This window comes from Lutra lutra, chromosome 7 (genome assembly GCF_902655055.1).
Source record: "Lutra lutra chromosome 7, mLutLut1.2, whole genome shotgun sequence".
NCBI lineage: Eukaryota > Metazoa > Chordata > Mammalia > Carnivora > Mustelidae > Lutra > Lutra lutra.
The window spans coordinates 53,161,577-53,180,857 of NC_062284.1; the positions used below are offsets into that span (position 1 = coordinate 53,161,577).

At 38.5% G+C, this 19,281-nt stretch overlaps 1 protein-coding gene across 4 annotated transcripts in view; it reads left to right on the forward strand.

Annotated features, from left to right (window-relative positions):
• Positions 1 to 19,119, forward strand: part of SLC12A6 (solute carrier family 12 member 6) — a 91,637-nt gene extending 72,518 nt beyond the window's left edge. For 3 of the 4 annotated variants that reach the window (XM_047735339.1, XM_047735340.1, XM_047735341.1), the window contains 17 exons: positions 192 to 406; positions 1,403 to 1,561; positions 1,738 to 1,836; positions 2,087 to 2,144; positions 5,108 to 5,282; positions 5,587 to 5,705; positions 6,905 to 7,003; positions 9,236 to 9,355; positions 10,123 to 10,227; positions 10,635 to 10,803; positions 11,976 to 12,171; positions 12,798 to 12,967; positions 13,698 to 13,829; positions 14,422 to 14,529; positions 14,731 to 14,915; positions 15,297 to 15,430; positions 16,378 to 19,119. In XM_047735339.1, coding sequence (XP_047591295.1) covers positions 192 to 406; positions 1,403 to 1,561; positions 1,738 to 1,836; positions 2,087 to 2,144; positions 5,108 to 5,282; positions 5,587 to 5,705; positions 6,905 to 7,003; positions 9,236 to 9,355; positions 10,123 to 10,227; positions 10,635 to 10,803; positions 11,976 to 12,171; positions 12,798 to 12,967; positions 13,698 to 13,829; positions 14,422 to 14,529; positions 14,731 to 14,915; positions 15,297 to 15,430; positions 16,378 to 16,469 — 2,335 coding nt within the window. In that variant the 3' untranslated portion in view covers positions 16,470 to 19,119. Of the gene's footprint in view, positions 1 to 191; positions 407 to 1,402; positions 1,562 to 1,737; positions 1,837 to 2,086; positions 2,145 to 5,107; positions 5,283 to 5,586; positions 5,706 to 6,904; positions 7,004 to 9,235; positions 9,356 to 10,122; positions 10,228 to 10,634; positions 10,804 to 11,975; positions 12,172 to 12,797; positions 12,968 to 13,697; positions 13,830 to 14,421; positions 14,530 to 14,730; positions 14,916 to 15,296; positions 15,431 to 16,377 lie in introns of those variants that run through there. The other variant, XR_007128466.1, reaches the window with a different exon arrangement.
• The last annotated feature ends 162 nt before the right edge of the window (positions 19,120 to 19,281 follow it).

Sequence of the window (19,281 nt, forward strand, 5' to 3'; positions counted from 1 at the left end):
AGAAAGTGTAAATTAACCTTCATCTACAGAGCAAGTCAATAAATGTTAGGTCCTTTCACATCCTCCTAGAGATGAGGGTTTGTTTTTGTTTTTGTTTTTTTCCATTACTAACCTATTTCTAACCTACCTTCTTTTGTTTTATTTTATTTTTTTACCCTTACTTCCTCTTTCTCTGTGTTTGTTTTCACTAGGGTCTGCATGCTGGGTAACCGCACCCTTTCATCAAGACACATTGATATTTGCTCTAAGACCAAGGAAATTAACAACATGACAGTACCGTCAAAGTTATGGGGCTTCTTCTGTAACTCAAGTCAGTTTTTCAATGCCACCTGTGACGAATACTTTATTCACAATAATGTCACTTCAATCCAGGGCATTCCTGGATTGGCTAGTGGTGTCATTACAGGTAAGTCAGGAGGTTTTGAACAAGTTTTTAATTTGCTCAGGAAAGCAGGCTTTTCCATCGTAGACTCTTCTGTTGTCCATGTCTCACTGCCACACCATCGCTTCCCTCCTCAAGCTCAGCACACCACTATTAATTCAACATCTTTCTGCTTTTCTTTTAGTGAACTTACCCTTTTTCAGACTCCCTTGTGGCGCTTTCTGCTAAAATATCCCTCTTTGGGGGGCACCTGGGTGGCTCAGTTGGTTGAGCATCGGCCTTCAGTTCAGCTCATGATCCCAGGGTCCTGGAATCGAGTCCCTTGTTGGGTCCCCTGCTCAGCAGGGAGTCTGCTTCTCCTCCCTCTGCTGCTCTCCCTGCTTGTTCTCTCTCTTTCTCTCAAACAAATAAATAAAATATTTTTTAAAAATAAAATAAAATTTCCCTCCTTTTGAGAACAGAGCTAAGCAAATCCTTTTTCAGAGTAGGATAAATAATACAATACCCTGTGTGTTACTGTAAAATGGCCAGTGTTCTTCTCGCAGTGACAACCAGATGGAGCTTTCAGTGTCACCACAGCCACATGTGCTGTTTTCCTCACTCAGCCCAATTTCTGAAACTCTGCCTTAAGTGACTTATTTGGTCCACAAATATCTTTGCATGAATTTTACACTAAGGTGTTAAAAATAGCATTGATTACTAATTTAAAAAAAAATAAGCCGCTGAGCATTCATCTTTAGTCCACCTAACTTCTACTAATTTGCATTTGTGTATTTAATTGCATTTGTATGTAACAAAGCACTTTGTCAAATTACATTTGAATCAGATGAGAAAGAACAGTAGGTTTTTATTTATGTGTTCTTTATTATATGATATATATGTGCTCATGTAGAAGCAAACATACCTTTAAAAACTATATAAATGAGGAATCTGATTTAGAATATTGTTTAGGTAGAAAATTACCTAATTATCTTCTTTCCATACTTCTGTTGCTTATATACCTTTTTCTTACCACTGCAGAGAATCTTTGGAGTAATTACCTACCGAAGGGAGAGATAATTGAAAAGCCCTCAGCCAAATCTTCTGATGTCTTAGGCAGTTTAAACCATGAATATGTCCTTGTTGACATCACCACATCTTTTACTCTTCTGGTGGGGATCTTCTTTCCCTCTGTCACAGGTAAGCAGAAGAGCTGTTGTCTATTTTAGAAGTTAGGAGACCCAGGGAGTGATTTTTCTTGGGAGACAGAATTATATTCTCCAGCTTCTTATTTGCTTCCAGTCTTTGGTATCAGCATGAATATCAAAGTGTCCAGGAACTAAGAAGTTAACTTGTTCTTTTTTCCTCCTCTAAAGGTATCATGGCTGGATCAAACAGATCTGGGGATCTGAAGGATGCTCAAAAGTCTATTCCCATTGGCACTATCCTCGCCATCCTGACCACCTCCTTTGTCTGTATCCTTTTCATGGATCTAGGCTGAGTTTTAGTCATAGGCACATCTGTGGAATGAGGCTGATCAATACTTTTATCTTACCAGCTCACTTCTCACTGGATAATCTACCCACCTCAGCTCTAAAATTCAAGGAAGAATTGACAACATTAGTGAATTTAGTACCTCATTTTACTGATAGAAGAAATATCCTGAGTGTTTACTTTTTATCTCAGAGCGTTGGAGGTCACCTTCCTTGACTCTCAGTATGGTAGATTTAAGCAATGTTGTCCTTTTTGGTGCCTGTATTGAAGGTGTTGTTCTTAGAGACAAGTAAGTAGTTGATCTCTTTGTAATATTTATGTGTCTGTCTTCCGTTTTATCTGATCATTCCACTTTGCCCCTTGACAATCATAAACTCGAAACCCAACCTGAGGTATAGATCATGACTAACAATTAGGAAATATATGTATATAGTTCCCAAAATGTTAGTGAATAATAAGTACCAGTTATATTGTTATAAATATGCGAGATGCAATGAATATAGCATTTCAATAAAGTAGTGAATTTGTCTGCATCACAAGGGCTTCCCTGCACATGAAGAGCTGTTGGAAAACTAAAACCAAAAGTGAAGGAGAGCAAGTTAAACAAAACAAAAACTTCTAAGTGTCTCTAGCATCTCCTCTGTGAAACATATAAGTATGTATCTGTTTAGCATTCTAAATACAGTCTTGAAAATTTCTTCATTTCATTCATGAAGGTTGCTGAGTGTTTTTCCTTTCCTTTCCTCTATGAGCAAAAAATATGTTTTTGTAAGAGATTCCTAGAAAAATCTTTCCCTTAACCCTGCTACAGCTCTTCCCATTTTCCCTATCTGGGGGAGTTAACTAGCCTCACAATTCAGCTTCTTAAAACAGAAACATGGGTGCCATCCTAGACTTTTTCCACCAGTTCCCTCATCCAGTTAGTTTCTAAGTCCTGTGAAGTCCACCTTTCATCTCAGTAGATCTCTTCCTTTCCACTATTCTTTACCCCCGTCCCCTTTCCCAGGCCTCTGGGATCTTCTGTCTAGATTATTGTAATTATCTCCCTTTAAATATTAGCATCTTCAATCCTTCTTTCCTGTTGCCACTAGATTTTTCTACAACACAAAATTAGATCATACAAACCTTCCTGCTTTACAGCCTGCCAAAAGCCCCTTGAAACCCATCATTTCGATCTGGCCCTGTGTACCATTTTCTGATGTCCTCTCCCAGCATTCCCTTGTAAACTCCCTGGGCTCCAGCCATAACCTGATGCTAAATACTCAGCCACACATTTGTTTGCACAGTTTCCTTTGCTTAGAACAGTTAATTCCCTCCTAGCAGACACATCGATCCTCTACGATTAGACTGAGTGTCTTCTGTCCCATGAATCTTTCTCACGCTCACCCAGCAGAGGTAACCATACACCCCTTCTTATTCAGCCACTACAGTATTGCACATACCATATACATTGTAGCTTTTCATATCACTCTTTCTGACTCAATGGAGTTCTTTTAGGATAGAAATCCCAGTAGATGCTGTATATGCATATTGTTGACAAAAAAGAATAAGTATCACAGTTTACTATTACTATACTATTGTCACTGAAAATATATGGGTGTATGTGCTTTGGTAAATTACTCCATAATATAAAAAGTACTGAAAATGTAAGCTGGAATATCCCTTTAAAAAACTGTTGGTCATTATCGGGGTGCCTGGGTGGCTCGGTTGGTTAAGCCACTGCCTTCAGCTCAGGTCATGATCCCAGGGTCCTGGCATCGAGCCCCACGTGGGGCTCCCTGCTTAGCAGGAAGCCTGTTTCTCCCTCTATCACTCCCTCTGCTTGTGTTCCCTTTCTCACTGTGTCTCTCTGTTAAATAAATAAATAAAAACTTAAAAAAAAAAAAAAAAGAAAGAAAAACTGTTGGTCGTTATCTTCTAAAGTTGAACGTACACATACCTTATGACCGAGAAGAAATTCATGCACTCGTGCATTAAGAATCATGGATAAGAATTCTCACAGCACTATTATCATTAATAGTCAAAATCTGGAAATAAGTTAAAATGTTCATCAGTAGTAGAATGGATAAATTATGTATTCATAATGGAAATGGAGTGGAAAACCATAGAGCAATGAAAAATAAATGAACCACAGCTATCAAAGAAAATAGGATGAATTTCACTATGTTGAGTGAAAGAAACAAAAGACGTATACCTTATTTCATTTATTTGAAAATTTAAAAACAGGCAAAATGACATAGTATTAAAAGGACAGTGGTGGGGGGCACAAAAGGGCTAGTGTTGGCCAGTAGGCATAAGAGCAACTTTTGGGTGCTGGCAGTGTTCTGTTCCTTGACTAGATAGTAGCCGCATGGATGTTTTGTGAAAATTTATTGAAGTGTACATTTTTTTGTACATTACTTTTTGTGTGTCATACTTAATAAAAGATGGTTAAAACCATAAATAATTAAACAATGAGGTCACATGAACCCATCAAATTAGGACTGACTTTTAAAATTTTAATACTCAAGGCTGGTGTGAAATAGGTATGTACTATAAAACTTAAATAACTTCATATACTTCCAGTGGAAATAAAATGTATTATAACCTTTCTGGAAATCCAAAATGGTAGTGATTTTGAAATATTTTAGATATTGATCCCTTTTACTGCAGTTATTCCCTCTTAGGAATCTGCCATAAGGGAGCAAATCTGGGATGTGTGAATGTAGATATGTGCATAAAGATGTTAGTCACATTATTTTCCATAGTGTAAAATCAACACTAGAGAAATGGATTATGTAAATTATGATGCAATATTGTTAAAACCACTAAAATTTTTGTTCCTGAAAAGTTTTTCATGACATAGGAAAATGTAAGTTAAAAATGTGGAATTACAGGTATACTGTGATCTCATCTGTATTTTTAAAAACAGTGAACAGATTCAAATGTGAAAGTATACTAAATATTACCAGTTATGTTGTGATTATGGATTTCTTCCTGGTTTTCATATTTTTTGTATTTTTCCAATTTTTTTTGCAAAGAGCACAGATATTTTGATATTTTGGGGGGGAAGCTATAATTGAAGTTTAGCTTTATTTTCTGGGTCTACAGGTTATTTTTTCTTAATATAAATCAAATCTGCCTACCTTTACATTTCTTAATACTTATGTCTGTCTCAATTTTAATTCTCTAAAAAATTATAAACAGAAAAAATTAGGTGAATGTTTCTCTAGTCTTTCAGTATAAATTTCCATACTCTCATTTCTTACACAGGTTTGGGGATGCTGTGAAAGGTAATCTGGTGGTGGGTACCTTATCTTGGCCTTCCCCATGGGTGATTGTTATTGGCTCCTTCTTCTCCACGTGTGGGGCTGGACTTCAGAGTCTCACAGGTGCACCAAGGCTGCTACAGGCAATAGCCAAGGATAACATCATACCCTTTCTGAGGGTGAGTGTCCCTTTCCCATACCCTATTTCCTTTTTGTCAGATTTTATGAGAAACTGTGTGGGTCTTCATAGGCTTAGGAATTACTAGGTCATACAATGTGAAGACGTGGGTTTTTTGTACAAAACCTTCTAAGTCGCTATGGGGGATGAGTTTATATGTGAGTAGGGTAAAGTTATTTAAAAGATACCACAGTTGTTAACACTATTATCCGTCATATATCTGAAACTGTAGCATAGAGGAATCAGGGAACATTGACTCAGACATTCCCCACCACCTGTGTCTGATATTTCCCTTCTCTGTACAGGTTTTTGGTCACAGCAAAGCCAACGGGGAACCTACCTGGGCTTTACTTCTAACTGCTGCCATTGCAGAGCTGGGGATTCTTATCGCCTCCCTGGATCTTGTGGCCCCAATTCTTTCTATGTAAGTTCTTCTCTTTGTTTTTTCTTGCTTATATGATGTGTAGTACATGTTGATTTCCATCAGGCATATAACAGTAGTGATAAAAGAGTGAGCCAAGTACAGGTGTAACTTCACCTAAATAATATATATTCCTAAGAACTTCAAGGCTAACTTTTATAAATCATCATGGTTTCTTCCTACCTGTATAACTTCAAAAGTTCTTTGCCTTCATTTCTTATTCATTATCAGCTGGTTGTAGCTTTTACTGCTGCTGTTAACTTTGATCCTTCAGCTGTGACTTAGTAATGACTTAATACCTGCCTGGTACTGGGCAGCATGCTAGGAATACAAAGATGAATGACAGAACCCTAAGGAACTGATGAGAGAGAGAGAGACCAGTAATCTGTGTATAGTGGGATGAGAACTATGGTAAAGGTGAACACTGCTGTAAGAGCTCAAAGGGACTGAGATTCAAGAAAGGTTTTCTAGGGAAGGAGACACTTGCATCTTGAAAAAGGACTGGTTATTTACTAAGCAACGAAAGAGTGAGATGTTCCAGACGCAGAATGTGTGTAAAGGAATTGGGAATGAAACCGCGTAGCACATCTGAGAATTCAAAGTAGTTTGGCTTGGATAGAATGGAGTGTGATTGTTCAGAGTAACTGAGCAGAGAAGCAGGTTAAAGCCAGGTCACAAAAGACCTGGAACTTTTACCTGGAGGTTGTGAGTGATCCTTTGAGATCATGTTTATGTTTCAGAATGATCAGTTTGGTATAAAAGACAAGTGAGAAGGAGGCTGAAATTGGGCTGGGAATGCCACCCATAAGCTTATTTAATCCAGCAAGGAAGAAATGAGATCCTGAACTAAGGTGATAGCAGTAGAGATGGAAGGGAGGGGAAAAGTTTTAAAATGTGTAAATAGGTAGAATCCATAGGACTTGATAAGTTAATTTGGAACAAAGATGAGTAACAAAGAGGAAACTTGGATTATCCCAAAAACAACTGGGTAAAGAGTGGATGTGTCTTTTCACTGTGAGAGAACACAGAAAAATGAGCAAGTTCGTGGGGAGAAGTTAAATTTCTCTACATCCTAGTCTTAATCAAAGGCTGTAGTGAGCTAGAACAGAGGCTTAAAAACAACAAAGGTCTCTATTTACAATAACCCTTGGAGAATCATTTTACAATAATAATCATGCCTTTTACTATTTTTATTCTGCCAGGTTTTTCCTTATGTGTTACCTCTTTGTGAATTTGGCATGTGCATTACAAACATTACTTCGAACACCTAACTGGAGACCCCGGTTCCGTTACTACCACTGGTAAGTCTGTTCTTTTTCTTTTTCTTCCCCACATCTGGAGAGAACCTGTCATGAACTAGAAAGGTAGGAGATTCTGGGTTGGTTAATAAAATTTTTCTTGGCCAGCCATCCTGTACTGCCTGTTTCAGCTTTAGTGATCACCTGAATTTCTACCATATTACCATGTTTTTTCATAGTTCACTTTATAATTTATAACACCTACTTGAGAATAAAGACCGAAACTATGAAATTGTATTTCCAGCCTGCTGCATTCTTCAGGTTAAACCAGCCTACCCTTCGCATTATTTGTTTTCCCATTTCCTTCTTAGCTAAGCACTGGACTTCACCCCTTTCTGTCTTCATTCTTATTTTCTCATCAGTTTTCATTCTCGAACTCTCTTCCTTATGAGGTTCATTTAGCAGGTAAGAGTATGAGCTGTGGAGTCAGATGACCTTAGCTTAGTGTCAGCTCTACTATTCCCTAGCTTTGTAGCTTTTAACAAAACACATAACTATATCAAATTTAATTTTATCATCCTGCTACATAGTAAAGCTCACAGTGAAACGTTGCTACAGCTGCTGCCTTCACATCTCCACCACTAAGGGAGTCATCCCGCTTTTAGCTGCAATCCCATCTCCTCCTCATTTCCTTCCTGTCATAGCTAAAGGTTCTTTAATATGTCCTGTGTGCACCTGTTGCTACATTCCTCTGTGCTGCCTTCCTCCTTGACCCTTTCCTGACTTCACTCACCAGTGGTAGGCACTAGTGTGACCTTTATGTGGCAAAAATTTAAATCCTCACTGATATTATCACCTCTAATCCTCTTTCTAGCTTTAACCTTAATTAAATGTTCACTATGAACTTTGTTGCGTTACTGTTTTGCTTTGTTAGCTTTTCCCTTTATTTTTCTCCTATGTTTTTATTAGAGATAATTTTCTCCATATTAACAACTCTCCTGTTCATTCTTTCATTCATCATAGAGCTAAGAAGTTCATTCTGTACACAGAAGAACTTCAGTAAGCATGGTTGTCTACTTAATCTATTTGATCAAAACAGGCATTTCATCATTCTCTGCCAAGTTTCTCTCTCTCCTTTTTTTAGAGAGAGACAGTGAGAGAGAGAGAGAGCCACCACATGTGGGGGGGCAAAGGGAGAGAGAGACTTTTTATTTATTGATTTGACAGAACAAGAGAGCACAAGCAGGGGGATTGGGAGAGGGAGAGGGACAAACAGGCTTCCTGATGAGCAGGGAACCTGATGTGGGGCTCAGTCCCAGGACCCTGAGATCAGGACCTGAGCTAAAGGCAGACACTTAACCAATTGAGCCACCTGGGCACTCCGAGAAAGAGAATCTTAAGCAAACTCCACACTTAGCGCTGAGCCCAATGCATAGCTCTATCCCAGGACCCTGAGTGCATGACTTGAGCCAAAATCAAGAGTTGGACACTTAACCCACAACCTACTCGGGCACCTCTCTGCCAATATTCTCTTATGTAAAGTAAGAAAACTAATGGCAGATTTTCTTTAGTGGGTTCTGCATGATGCTAAGGAATGTTCATAAGGTTTTAAGCAATATTTACATGAGATACTTCTTTTTAAAAGACCATGTTCAGGGGCGCCTGGGTGGCTCAGTGGGTTAAAGCCTCTGCCTTCGTGGCTCAGGTCATGATCCTGGGGTCCTGGGATTGAGCCCCGCATCAGGCTCTTTGCATAGCAGGGAGCCTGCTTCCCTTCCTCTCTCTCTGCCTGCCTCTCTGCCTACTTGTGATCTCTGTCTGTCAAATAAATGAATAAATACTTAAAAAAAAAAGATCATGTTAATAATTCTATGTGCCCCATTCTTGCTTTGCTAAGTAGGCATTTATTATCCTCACACCTACAGATAACTTTCATTACAACCTGTTCATTTATATATTTTTCCAGCAGTGGGAAACATCAGCACAAAGGATGGTTCGGGCCTTGGTGCAGATTTGCTGACTATTGCAGTCCATGATAAGATAACTATAATAATTGAGAAAAATCATTTTGAAACTTTTATAGCTATTTGATATTCTCACAGCATCCGGGCATATAGTAATTTTTCTAATAATTCATTTTTATTGCATTTTATAAAAGTTCAATGTGCAGTATATTGGAATTAAAAAGATAATAACAATCCTTCACCAGTTTGAGAAGCACCTCTAGCACAGACTTCTTTTTTAGCTGCTTAGATAAACAATTTCTTGTTTGTGTTTTGGTTTTTAATTTTCTAGGGCCCTCTCTTTCATGGGAATGAGTATCTGTCTGGCTCTGATGTTCATTTCTTCCTGGTATTATGCCATTGTAGCTATGGTAATAGCTGGTATGATCTACAAGTACATCGAGTACCAAGGGTGAGTTTGTGGATTTGACCTTGATTACTGCTACAGGTATCAAAATGGACGAGTTTGGTAGAGCCAGCTCAATGAAAATTGCATTAAGGATCCAGACAGCCTCATTTAACTGCAACTAAACTCTATAACCCCAAATTCTTTTAGCCATCTTACAGACACAAACTACAGAATCAATAATGGGAACCCATTAAGAAAGTATGAACAGATCAATTTAAAAAGTTGCTAAAAGGCCATGTCAAAATAATGATATTAAAGTCTAACACAAATATAAGTATTTTTGCTTCTCTCTTCAGTTAAGGTATAATCTCTGAAATGAAAAAGAAATTAATACTGAGTCATAACAACTAAGACTACAGAAAAAACTTACAAAAATTAGGAATAAATAACACTGGTTCAGAAGATTACATTGAATTTTGCTTTCTCCCCATTATTTTCAAAATTAATCTTTGGGTCTGTTGTAATTTCCTTCTCCAAATTGCTATTTTACATCATTGCTTTTGAACAGTTACATAGAAGAATGAGCGAGTGATCCTTCCAGCCTTTGTTTTGAATTTTTTATTGTACAGTGTGGTCCATTGCTGAAGGGCAATACGGATCTGCTTTTCGTGGGTTCATTATGTTAAGAGCATTATATTAATAATTAATATGAGTTTTAATTTTCTACTGCATGCATATGTTAGTTTTAGAAAGAAAAATAAAACCTTGTTTTGAAATTGTACTTGCTATAGTTGATACTTGTCTCGGCCTTTTTCTCTTTTTTCTCCCAGAGCGGAGAAAGAGTGGGGTGATGGAATCCGTGGGCTGTCCCTCAGTGCAGCCCGGTTTGCTTTGCTCCGGCTGGAAGAAGGACCACCACACACTAAAAACTGGAGGTAAAGAAATCAATAGAGCTTAGTGCTATGGTGTTTGGCACATGGTTAACACCCAGAACTGTGTGCTTCAGTGATTACAGGATAAGGAATTCAGGCGGCTCAAAGAAATGGTGTAAAGGACCTGTTTTGAATGATTCCAAATCCTTCATACTTTATTCTCTTTGCTTCATGGGGTATCTGATCTAGACTTCTGCCATTTTTTTGTTCCTTGCAGAATGATCAATCTGTGGTAATACTGGGAGGATTCAAATAAACTACAACCTCATCCTGTTGTTTCCTCTAATCTCTTCCTTCTTCCCATTTACATGTTTTATTTACATCTCCTGAATTAAAGGGTAGAATTTATCATTCTATTCCCCAAACCCAAAGTGTTTTTCCCTCCCACTCTCCCACCAACCTCTTTACAGGCCTCAGTTACTTGTATTGCTGAAATTAGATGAAGACTTACATGTCAAGCATCCTCGCCTCCTCACCTTTGCCTCACAACTTAAAGCAGGAAAGGGTCTCACTATTGTGGGCTCTGTCATTGTGGGGAACTTCCTGGAGAACTACGGGGAAGCTTTAGCTGCTGAGCAGGTGAGAGTCAAGGCTTATTGACTTAGTAGAATTTAGTTTATGATTTTGTGATGTTAAGTTGTCAGACATCATATTTCTCAGTTAATCGCTTTCCTGCATGTTCTGGGATGTTTCCTTCTTAATGCTAACTTTTGAACAATCATCGTCTCCCAAATAATAAGATGAACCAGAAGATAATAGTTTATATTTTCCATTTAAAAAGCGTTACTAAACTTTTAAGATTGTCAAGGCTAAGCACTGTTTCCAAATAGATTCTAAACGTTGACTCGGGCCTCAGAGAAGTCATGTAAATAAATCTATCCTTTGAACTGTGGAGATGGTTCTGCTCATTCTGATGACAAGGGGCCATGAACGAACTTTCCTTTCTCCTTACCAGCCTACATTGGTGTCATGACCAAGGTTGCTTTACTTTTGATTAACTTGCCAAGTGTAAATTCTCCTAAAGAAAAAAGCAGTTTTGACTCTAATACTTATTTTAATGATAAAACCAACCCTGCTGTTCAGAGAAACGTACAATTACCTTTCAAAAATTTTACTGGATTTCATTTTGGAATACTTTGAAACCCTAAAAACTAGAAATGCTTGAAGAAACATTAGTCTGGAATGATGGTAAAAATAAATAAAAAGCACAGGGTTGGAAATCAATAAACCTTGCTTATTACCCTTGTTACACCACTGACTTAATCTCTGCCTTCAGGAAAATCCTGTCTTACTTCTACGCCATTATTCCCTTCGTCTTTCCACTAAGAGAGTGGAGTAAGAATGAATGAAATATTATCTCAAATTGGCTTGAATAAATAATAGCAAAGCAAAGACAATGTTCATCAGTAATCACCATTAAAATATAAAAACAGATAGAAATAGGAGAAATGAAAAAAACATACCTGAGGAAATTCTTAAGTGAAACTGAATCATCATATTGAGTTTCTAATAGTATGAGTCGGGGCATCAGGGTGATTGAGAAAGGAAGCAGATCATGTTCACACTCCTCCTGGTCAGTTAAGAAAGAATATTGAATATTCGTTTTATGAAGATCCCTGTTCTTGATTTATTTGGTATGTTACAGAGGAAAAGGCGGAAGAACTCTATGTAGTCAACCAGCGCTATATGTAGTAAGCACTTAGAGAGTGAAAAAGGGTGAAGCAATTCAGCATTGAGATTCTCTTTTTCAGACTATAAAGCATCTCATGGAGGCAGAGAAGGTGAAAGGGTTCTGCCAGCTGGTGGTGGCCGCCAAGCTGAGGGAGGGCATTTCCCACCTTATCCAGTCATGTGGCCTTGGAGGCATGAAGCACAACACGGTGGTGATGGGATGGCCTAATGGTTGGCGCCAGAGTGAAGATGCCCGAGCATGGAAGACTTTTATTGGTACAGAACACTTTTCATTTTATCCAAAGGGTCCAAATAGGGGATACAGTCAAACCTCTGTTGCCTTAGTCCCACCCCATAGCCTCCAAAGTAGAGACTGTGCCATTGCTGAAGCATAGTCCTATAAGGGCGCCTAAATAACTACTAACAATAATAACCTTATTCTCCTCACCCCCTCCAGCTTTATATTATGTTCATGAATTGTTTATCTCTGTCAAGTATCATGCTAGGAGTTTTCTCTGAAATTGCCCAGTTTTCATTTATGATCTGCCACATTGACATTCTCACAGGAATTGGAAGGATTGTCTTTCATCAAAATCTCCAGAATTCACATAACCACCCCCCTTAGAAATGTAGTGATTGGAATTTAGTAATGTAAATCATGGTTCCGAACCTAATTCTGTTAGTTATTCAGATTTTTCTTAATGATTGTTGTTACCTGATGAGGTATAACCCACTATGTAAACAGAACACTTTGCTTAAAGAAATGTAAAAAACAACCAAACAAAACAAACAAAAAAACACAACCAACCCAAAAACCATTATCCTTGCTTTCCTGACATGGTAGGAAGCAAGGCAAGCGTGAGGAGTCTTCTCTGTTTGTCCTGATTCTGTTTTCTCCCTAGGCACAGTTCGAGTGACAACTGCTGCCCATCTGGCCCTGCTGGTGGCTAAAAACATCTCCTTCTTTCCCAGCAATGTGGAACAGTTTTCTGAGGGCAACATTGATGTGTGGTGGATTGTGCATGATGGGGGCATGCTCATGTTATTACCTTTCCTACTCAAACAGCACAAGGTACGTTAGATACCTTTGGAAAAAAAAAAGTCTTTCTCCCTTAATATCTGTCCTGGTTCACTAGGCAGACCCTTTCTCTTTGATTATAGTGTTGGGGCTTAGGATCAGAGGAGCTAGGGATTTTTCTTAGCATTCCCATGATCCTAGTTCCAACTGTATGAGAAGTAGTCTTTTTTCTATTTGATACCTATCTCCAAGTTAAACTCAGCAAATTAATAAAGTTCCATATGAGTTCTTGGAGAAACATTGACAAGTGAAAACACATCCATTTAAAAGAAAAAAAGACCAAAGTCTCTCAAATACTGGAAACCTCTGTTCGGATGTTTGTGTATCTTATACATATGCATGCTCATCCTTTGGTAAGACTAGTTAAGCTGAACTTTAAAATTTAACTTTAAAAGTTAAAATACTAACTTTTAGAGTCTGCATGGGGCCATCAATATGCTATCCAAATACAGCACCCTCCTAATGTATTCTGTATCCCCTTTTGCTGGTTTTCTTCTTGTTAGGAAATTAAGAACTTCTTGAAGTTGTTTTTAATGTGTTTCTTAGTCAAGCTTTTGCTCTCATACAACAGTATATCCAGTTAGAAGCTAAAAACAAATATCCTGATACTACAGCAAGGTTGTCCAAAGCAAAAAAATGTTTTGTGTTTAAGGAATAACTCCTTTTTGTGTGGGGGGTGGCCTTCTTGCATTTAACTTGCCATGTATGTATGGTACTTTCTCAGGTGTGGCGAAAATGTAGCATACGGATCTTCACAGTAGCCCAACTAGAAGACAACAGTATTCAGATGAAGAAGGACCTGGCTACCTTCCTCTACCACTTACGCATTGAAGCAGAGGTGGAAGTGGTGGAGATGGTGAGAAAGCTGAGTTTGAGATCAAACAGACCACCCTTCCCCCATTTCCTACCCTGTCTTCCTAGAACTTTTTCTGGTTTGGGAAATTGTTCAGCTGCAAATGTGGATTAATCCCTTAGTTCTGACAGAGCCCTAATACATTGATCTAGATAAGTAGAATATGTATGTTTTGTATATTTGGTGTTGTTTTTTAATTTTTGCTTTCTTACTTGTTGTACAGCCTTTATATTTCTCCCAGATTCTTGTCTGCTCAATATGGTTTTATTAGTTTTAATTCATATATGCATGTTAAAATCACACATAGCTTTTTAAAAATAACCTGGCAGTATTTAAAAAAAAGACTAGAGTTTGTATTTTGTATCAAGGAAATATATATGTAATGGTTAGATTATGGAAAGGAATGTCAGTGCTTCTAGGTTTGATAGTCCATAATATTATATATAACTCAGTAACTTAACAAAATAGGGGTGTAACTTAGGTTGATATTGTGGTACTTTCTCTGGCTTAATTTAGCAAATGGAAATGAAAGTGAGTGGTTCAGTTCTCTTTCTCCTTTGTGCTTGTTGCCCACTCTCTGCGTTGTCTATGGCAGCATGACAGTGACATATCTGCTTACACTTATGAGCGCACCCTGATGATGGAGCAAAGGTCCCAGATGCTCCGGCACATGCGACTGTCCAAAACAGAGCGAGACAGAGAGGTGAGACCTTCCTGCGTTCACTGAATCCTAGTCTGTCACTGAGAGGGATGATACTGTATTATTCTCATAGAATGACACATTCTTTCCATCTCACTTTATCAGTTCTTCCACTATAACCACATTATTGTTTGAAAATAATTGAAGCTGAAGCATGAGAGGAAACTGGGTATAGAGGTCATAGCTGTGTTGGCCCCTCTTCAGGCACAGTTGGTGAAGGACCGGAACTCAATGCTACGATTGACCAGCATTGGCTCTGATGAGGATGAAGAGACAGAGACCTACCAGGAGAAGGTGCACATGACTTGGACAAAAGACAAGTACATGGCATCCCGAGGACAAAAGGCTAAGTCGATGGAAGGATTCCAGGACCTGCTTAACATGCGTCCGTAAGTTTTCCAACACACAATCTTATCACATAACACAGTATCCTAGTCAGTGGCACACATGTGACTTTGCCTGGATACAGAGGATGAAGTCCCTTCTTCATTTCACCCCAAATCTAGCCATCTCTCTGTTACTTGCCTGTGCATATCAGCTACGAGTTAACATTGTGCATAAACTAACCACCCTTCTTTCTACCTTACTGTGTTCCTGGCATAAAACAAGCAAATGTAGAATGAGAAAACCCAGGGTATAAGGAAATCATTTGTTCTTTACATTATTCATAGTCAAAGCAAAAAAGCTCTGTATCTCAAGGTTTTTAAAACTGACTATAGCCTAGCTTTCTCTTTGCTTTAACCACCCGTTTCTCCCTTTCACCTGCCCAGGGACCATTCCAACGTGAGACGGATGCATACAGCAGTGAAACTCAATGAGGTTATAGTTAACAAGTCCCATGAAGCGAAGCTGGTTTTGTTGAATATGCCTGGGCCACCCCGAAACCCTGAAGGTGATGAAAACTGTATCCTTTCCAAGAGTGGAGCTACCGGTAGGGAAAGTCTTAGCCTGTTTTTTAGATGAGACCACTAGGTAACCTTAAGTCATTGTCTGTGCCCATGTTTCTGTCTCAAGGAGGGAAGGCTGTTAAAAGTCTTAGGTAAGGGTTCTTACACAGCAGTGAGATTGATCTTCTTTGGGGGAGTTGGGTATATATGTTCTCTCTGAACCCTAAAGAGAGTTTTTAGGTGGTAAATTTGCAAAATGACTTCTGATATTCACAGTATAGAACCCTTTCTGAAACAATCCTAGAGATGCAATACCCACGTCCTTTCTTCTTTTCAGGCTCTATCCATTTTGCAAAGCCCCTTTCTTATGGATGTAGTTAGGAGAGAAGCAGTTTCAGTGAAATCTCCTCTGAGGGGGAAAAAAAGATAAGGGTTTTTCCTCATACCCTGATCGCAGGATTTTTTTTAATGGGACCCCTTCAGAAATGCAGTGGTATAGACTGGCCATTCCCATCAGTATCTTTAAGAAAAAGAGATTAAGAAAGGAAAAAAAAAAAAAGCACTGGCAGAAAAATCTGATTTGAGCTGCTTCACTTAGAAATTACTTGGGTTCTCTCTAGCACCCTTATAAGCTGTCCTGTTGTGGCTTTTTCCTCTTTTTTGGCTTATTTTAATGTGGTACAAATGCATTACTTGTAAGTTTCCCCATTTGTAAAATAACATTTAGAAAAAAGTCTAACAAATGAAGGTCTTAGATTATATATGCAAAGGAATTACATCTCTAGGTTATGTCACAGTGTTAAATTGAACCCAGAATTCAGACATCTCCAACTCTGAGTATATAATTGTTAAAACAAGCATGTTAATTTTGCAGTTTTGAGTCAGATGAACCCTGATTATCATAATGTCAGGTTATAAAGTGTGATCTTCTCTCACCTGTTTGTCTCCTTGACCAATTCGGAAGACATGGAGTTCCTGGAAGTGCTCACCGAGGGACTAGAGCGAGTCCTCCTGGTCCGAGGTGGTGGCAGTGAAGTGATCACCATTTATTCATAATCTATTCCTGAAGACTCCGCTTGGCCTCACCTTTCCTAAAAGGCTTCCATTCTCCAATGGAAGTGCCAGCTCTTTACTACTACTCCCATCAAGTAGAGGTCCAGGTTCTGTACACATCACACTGAACTCTTGACAAGCTGAGCCTCAAGTACTTGTGCAAAGAAGTACACGTAGTTCTGCTCTTCGCTATCATATGATCTGCTGTCCTTACAGAGGCAGCAGATACTTCCTCAATATCAGAACACTGGTCAAGTCCTAAGCCATGTCTGTACTAGTTGAAGGCAAATTAGAATTAACAAGCTAAACCATTAAAATGAATTGGCAAAAGGGATGCTAGAAATTCAAGAAGACAAAAAAGGAAAGTACATGTCCAGCATGGAAGGGGAATCTCAGAAGTCATGGTTCAGTGATGATACCATGGGGGTAACAGCCAGAGACACAGCTTCATCATATGAAAGAATTCATGACCAAGTATGTGGGGACCTAACATCCTTGTGGAGATAACCTGTGGCAATCCAAGATGAAAACCTTTTTTTAGCTGATTTTCTTTAATGTATCCACTGCTCTCCAGGACTCTCTTTTATATTAAGGTACTATTCAAAAACTAAAACATGGCTACAGCCTCTGCTTCTTCCTCCAAAACAAGATTCCCCAGAATATCAGGTTTAAGTATACATTCTGTGTCGGTTTATATGTCATCTGGTTCTCAAAACCCATTCTATGGTTAAGATGGTAATACAGGCTTGTTATCCTGGAAGTTGTTTTTTTAAAAGTGGAGGAAAAAAGAATTTCTTTCAGGTTCTTTTCAAATGGCTAAATTAAGGTAACTCCAAATTAAGATCTGCTGAAACAATCTGTGGTTACCTGTGTGACATGGTCAAAACATACAAACTGTTATCTAAAAAATCTAGATGATGATACACATTGACCAGTAGTTTCTCCTCTCCTTTCTTTTATGCCCTCCAGGTTAGTAGACACAAGTCCAAAATCATAGGAATAAACTATGAAGACTGGCTAAAATCCTTCTCTAAAAGCTTTGGACTTTTGACTGTCTTTTAAAGGGGGAACCCAGCAATGGAATTCAAAGTTCTAGAGCCATACTCCTTCCGTAGTGCCAAAGATTGAGCTGCTGCTACTCTCCCTACCTGCTTCACTAAAGTGGCATATGATTGGCATTGACCTGGTTCAAGAAACTTACTTTTAACTCAGAAACTTATGGACTCATTTCCAAAGCCATAGCAAAGACTTGAGGCACTCAACTCACCTAAACGCCCAGAGTATAAGCGTTTTTCTTTTATCGATTTCATTCTTCATTGTGACTGCAGGAACTTGGCTCTGAACTAAGATGATCCAAGCCCACAGTCCTCTTCTATTCCAGTTGTTTTCAGAAAGCTCTCTGTGTCAAGGAAGCACTTGTACAAGCTTAGCTTTTTATTTGCTCATCATAAAACATTTATTGGTCATTTTAATTTACTGGTCATAAAACTCCTAGCTTTCAAGCATAGGGAAACTACCTTGAGTGGTAATTGCAAATATGTGTGAAATGTTCCTTTCTTTTATAGGATAAGTATTTAGAAAAACTATTTTGCCTGTATTCATGACTGCTTTTGAATCACTTTTATTAATGGTAAATAGTGCCACTCTTTTTTGATCACCCAATAGAATATGAAGCAAGCAAACCTAGGTACCAGCAGATTATTCATTTGACTCTATTGGACTAAGAAAACTCTTCAGTATGGCTTAAGAAATTGAGTATTTTGTTCCCTTTGCTCTTTTTTCAACCTCAAGATTCAGTCGGGGTAGCAAAGCAAACACAATCTTTTAAGTATTTTTTCCTGCTCCTTCCTGCAGAGGGTAGAAGCGTTGTTTACAGTTTCCACTGTAATATTCTATAGCTTAGTTGAGGCCACGTAGTGGAACAGGTTCTCTAGGATCCAAGATATTGAAGCCCCCATGCTTTAAAGGTAAGCCTTCCCAGGAATTCCTCTACATTTACACACATCCTCTGGCCAAAAGTGGTTGATACGTACTTTTTTTTTTTTTTTCCAGATAGAAAAAACATGAGCAGAAAACAAGGTTAGTTTTAGAAGAGCTTTTTGTGGTTGAAGCTCTCTAAGAATCTTTTAAAGTTAGTGGCTATTAATACAGCCACTACTTCAGCCCCTAAAACATAAAATCACCATTACATAGGAAAATGGTTATTAGGCCAGATTTAAACTCATCTCTGTCTAGAGCATTTCATGTCTGTGTGTTGCTTTTGTTGTTTGTCTGCAAAGTGTCTTGTCTCTTCTAATCACTGCAAATAAAGCAATACTGAAAACTTGATAAGAGAAAATGCACCTTAGGAGAAGGGGCTTTTGTGTTTCAAGAAGGAAGAGAAAGGAAAGACCTCTTCCTGCCTTTTTAATAAGATCCAGCTTTTAAGTCTTAGCTAAAATTTACCAGGGCAGGTTATAGCTATCCATCCTCCAGTTGCTGGCCCTCTGCCTTCTGAAGCTATCTTAAAAGCTGAAGTTTGAATTGCAGCATCTGCTCAATAGGTGCCCGGTTCCTCTTGGCAGGGGAAAGATCATTAACCTTGTATCTTTGCCTCAGATTCTGTGGCCCCAACTAGTCCACCAATCCTCACTCCCCCTAAATGTGTTAAAAACCCCTTATTGTGGATATTAAAGTAGCAATTACACTGTAAGCATATTTATGTGCTCTTTTTGTCTGGTTTTTCTTTTCATCATGTATAATCTGAATCCAGCATTAGTTTCTCACATCTTCCACAAGTGTCTCCAACAGAATTTCTATGTCCCAGCTTGTGTTA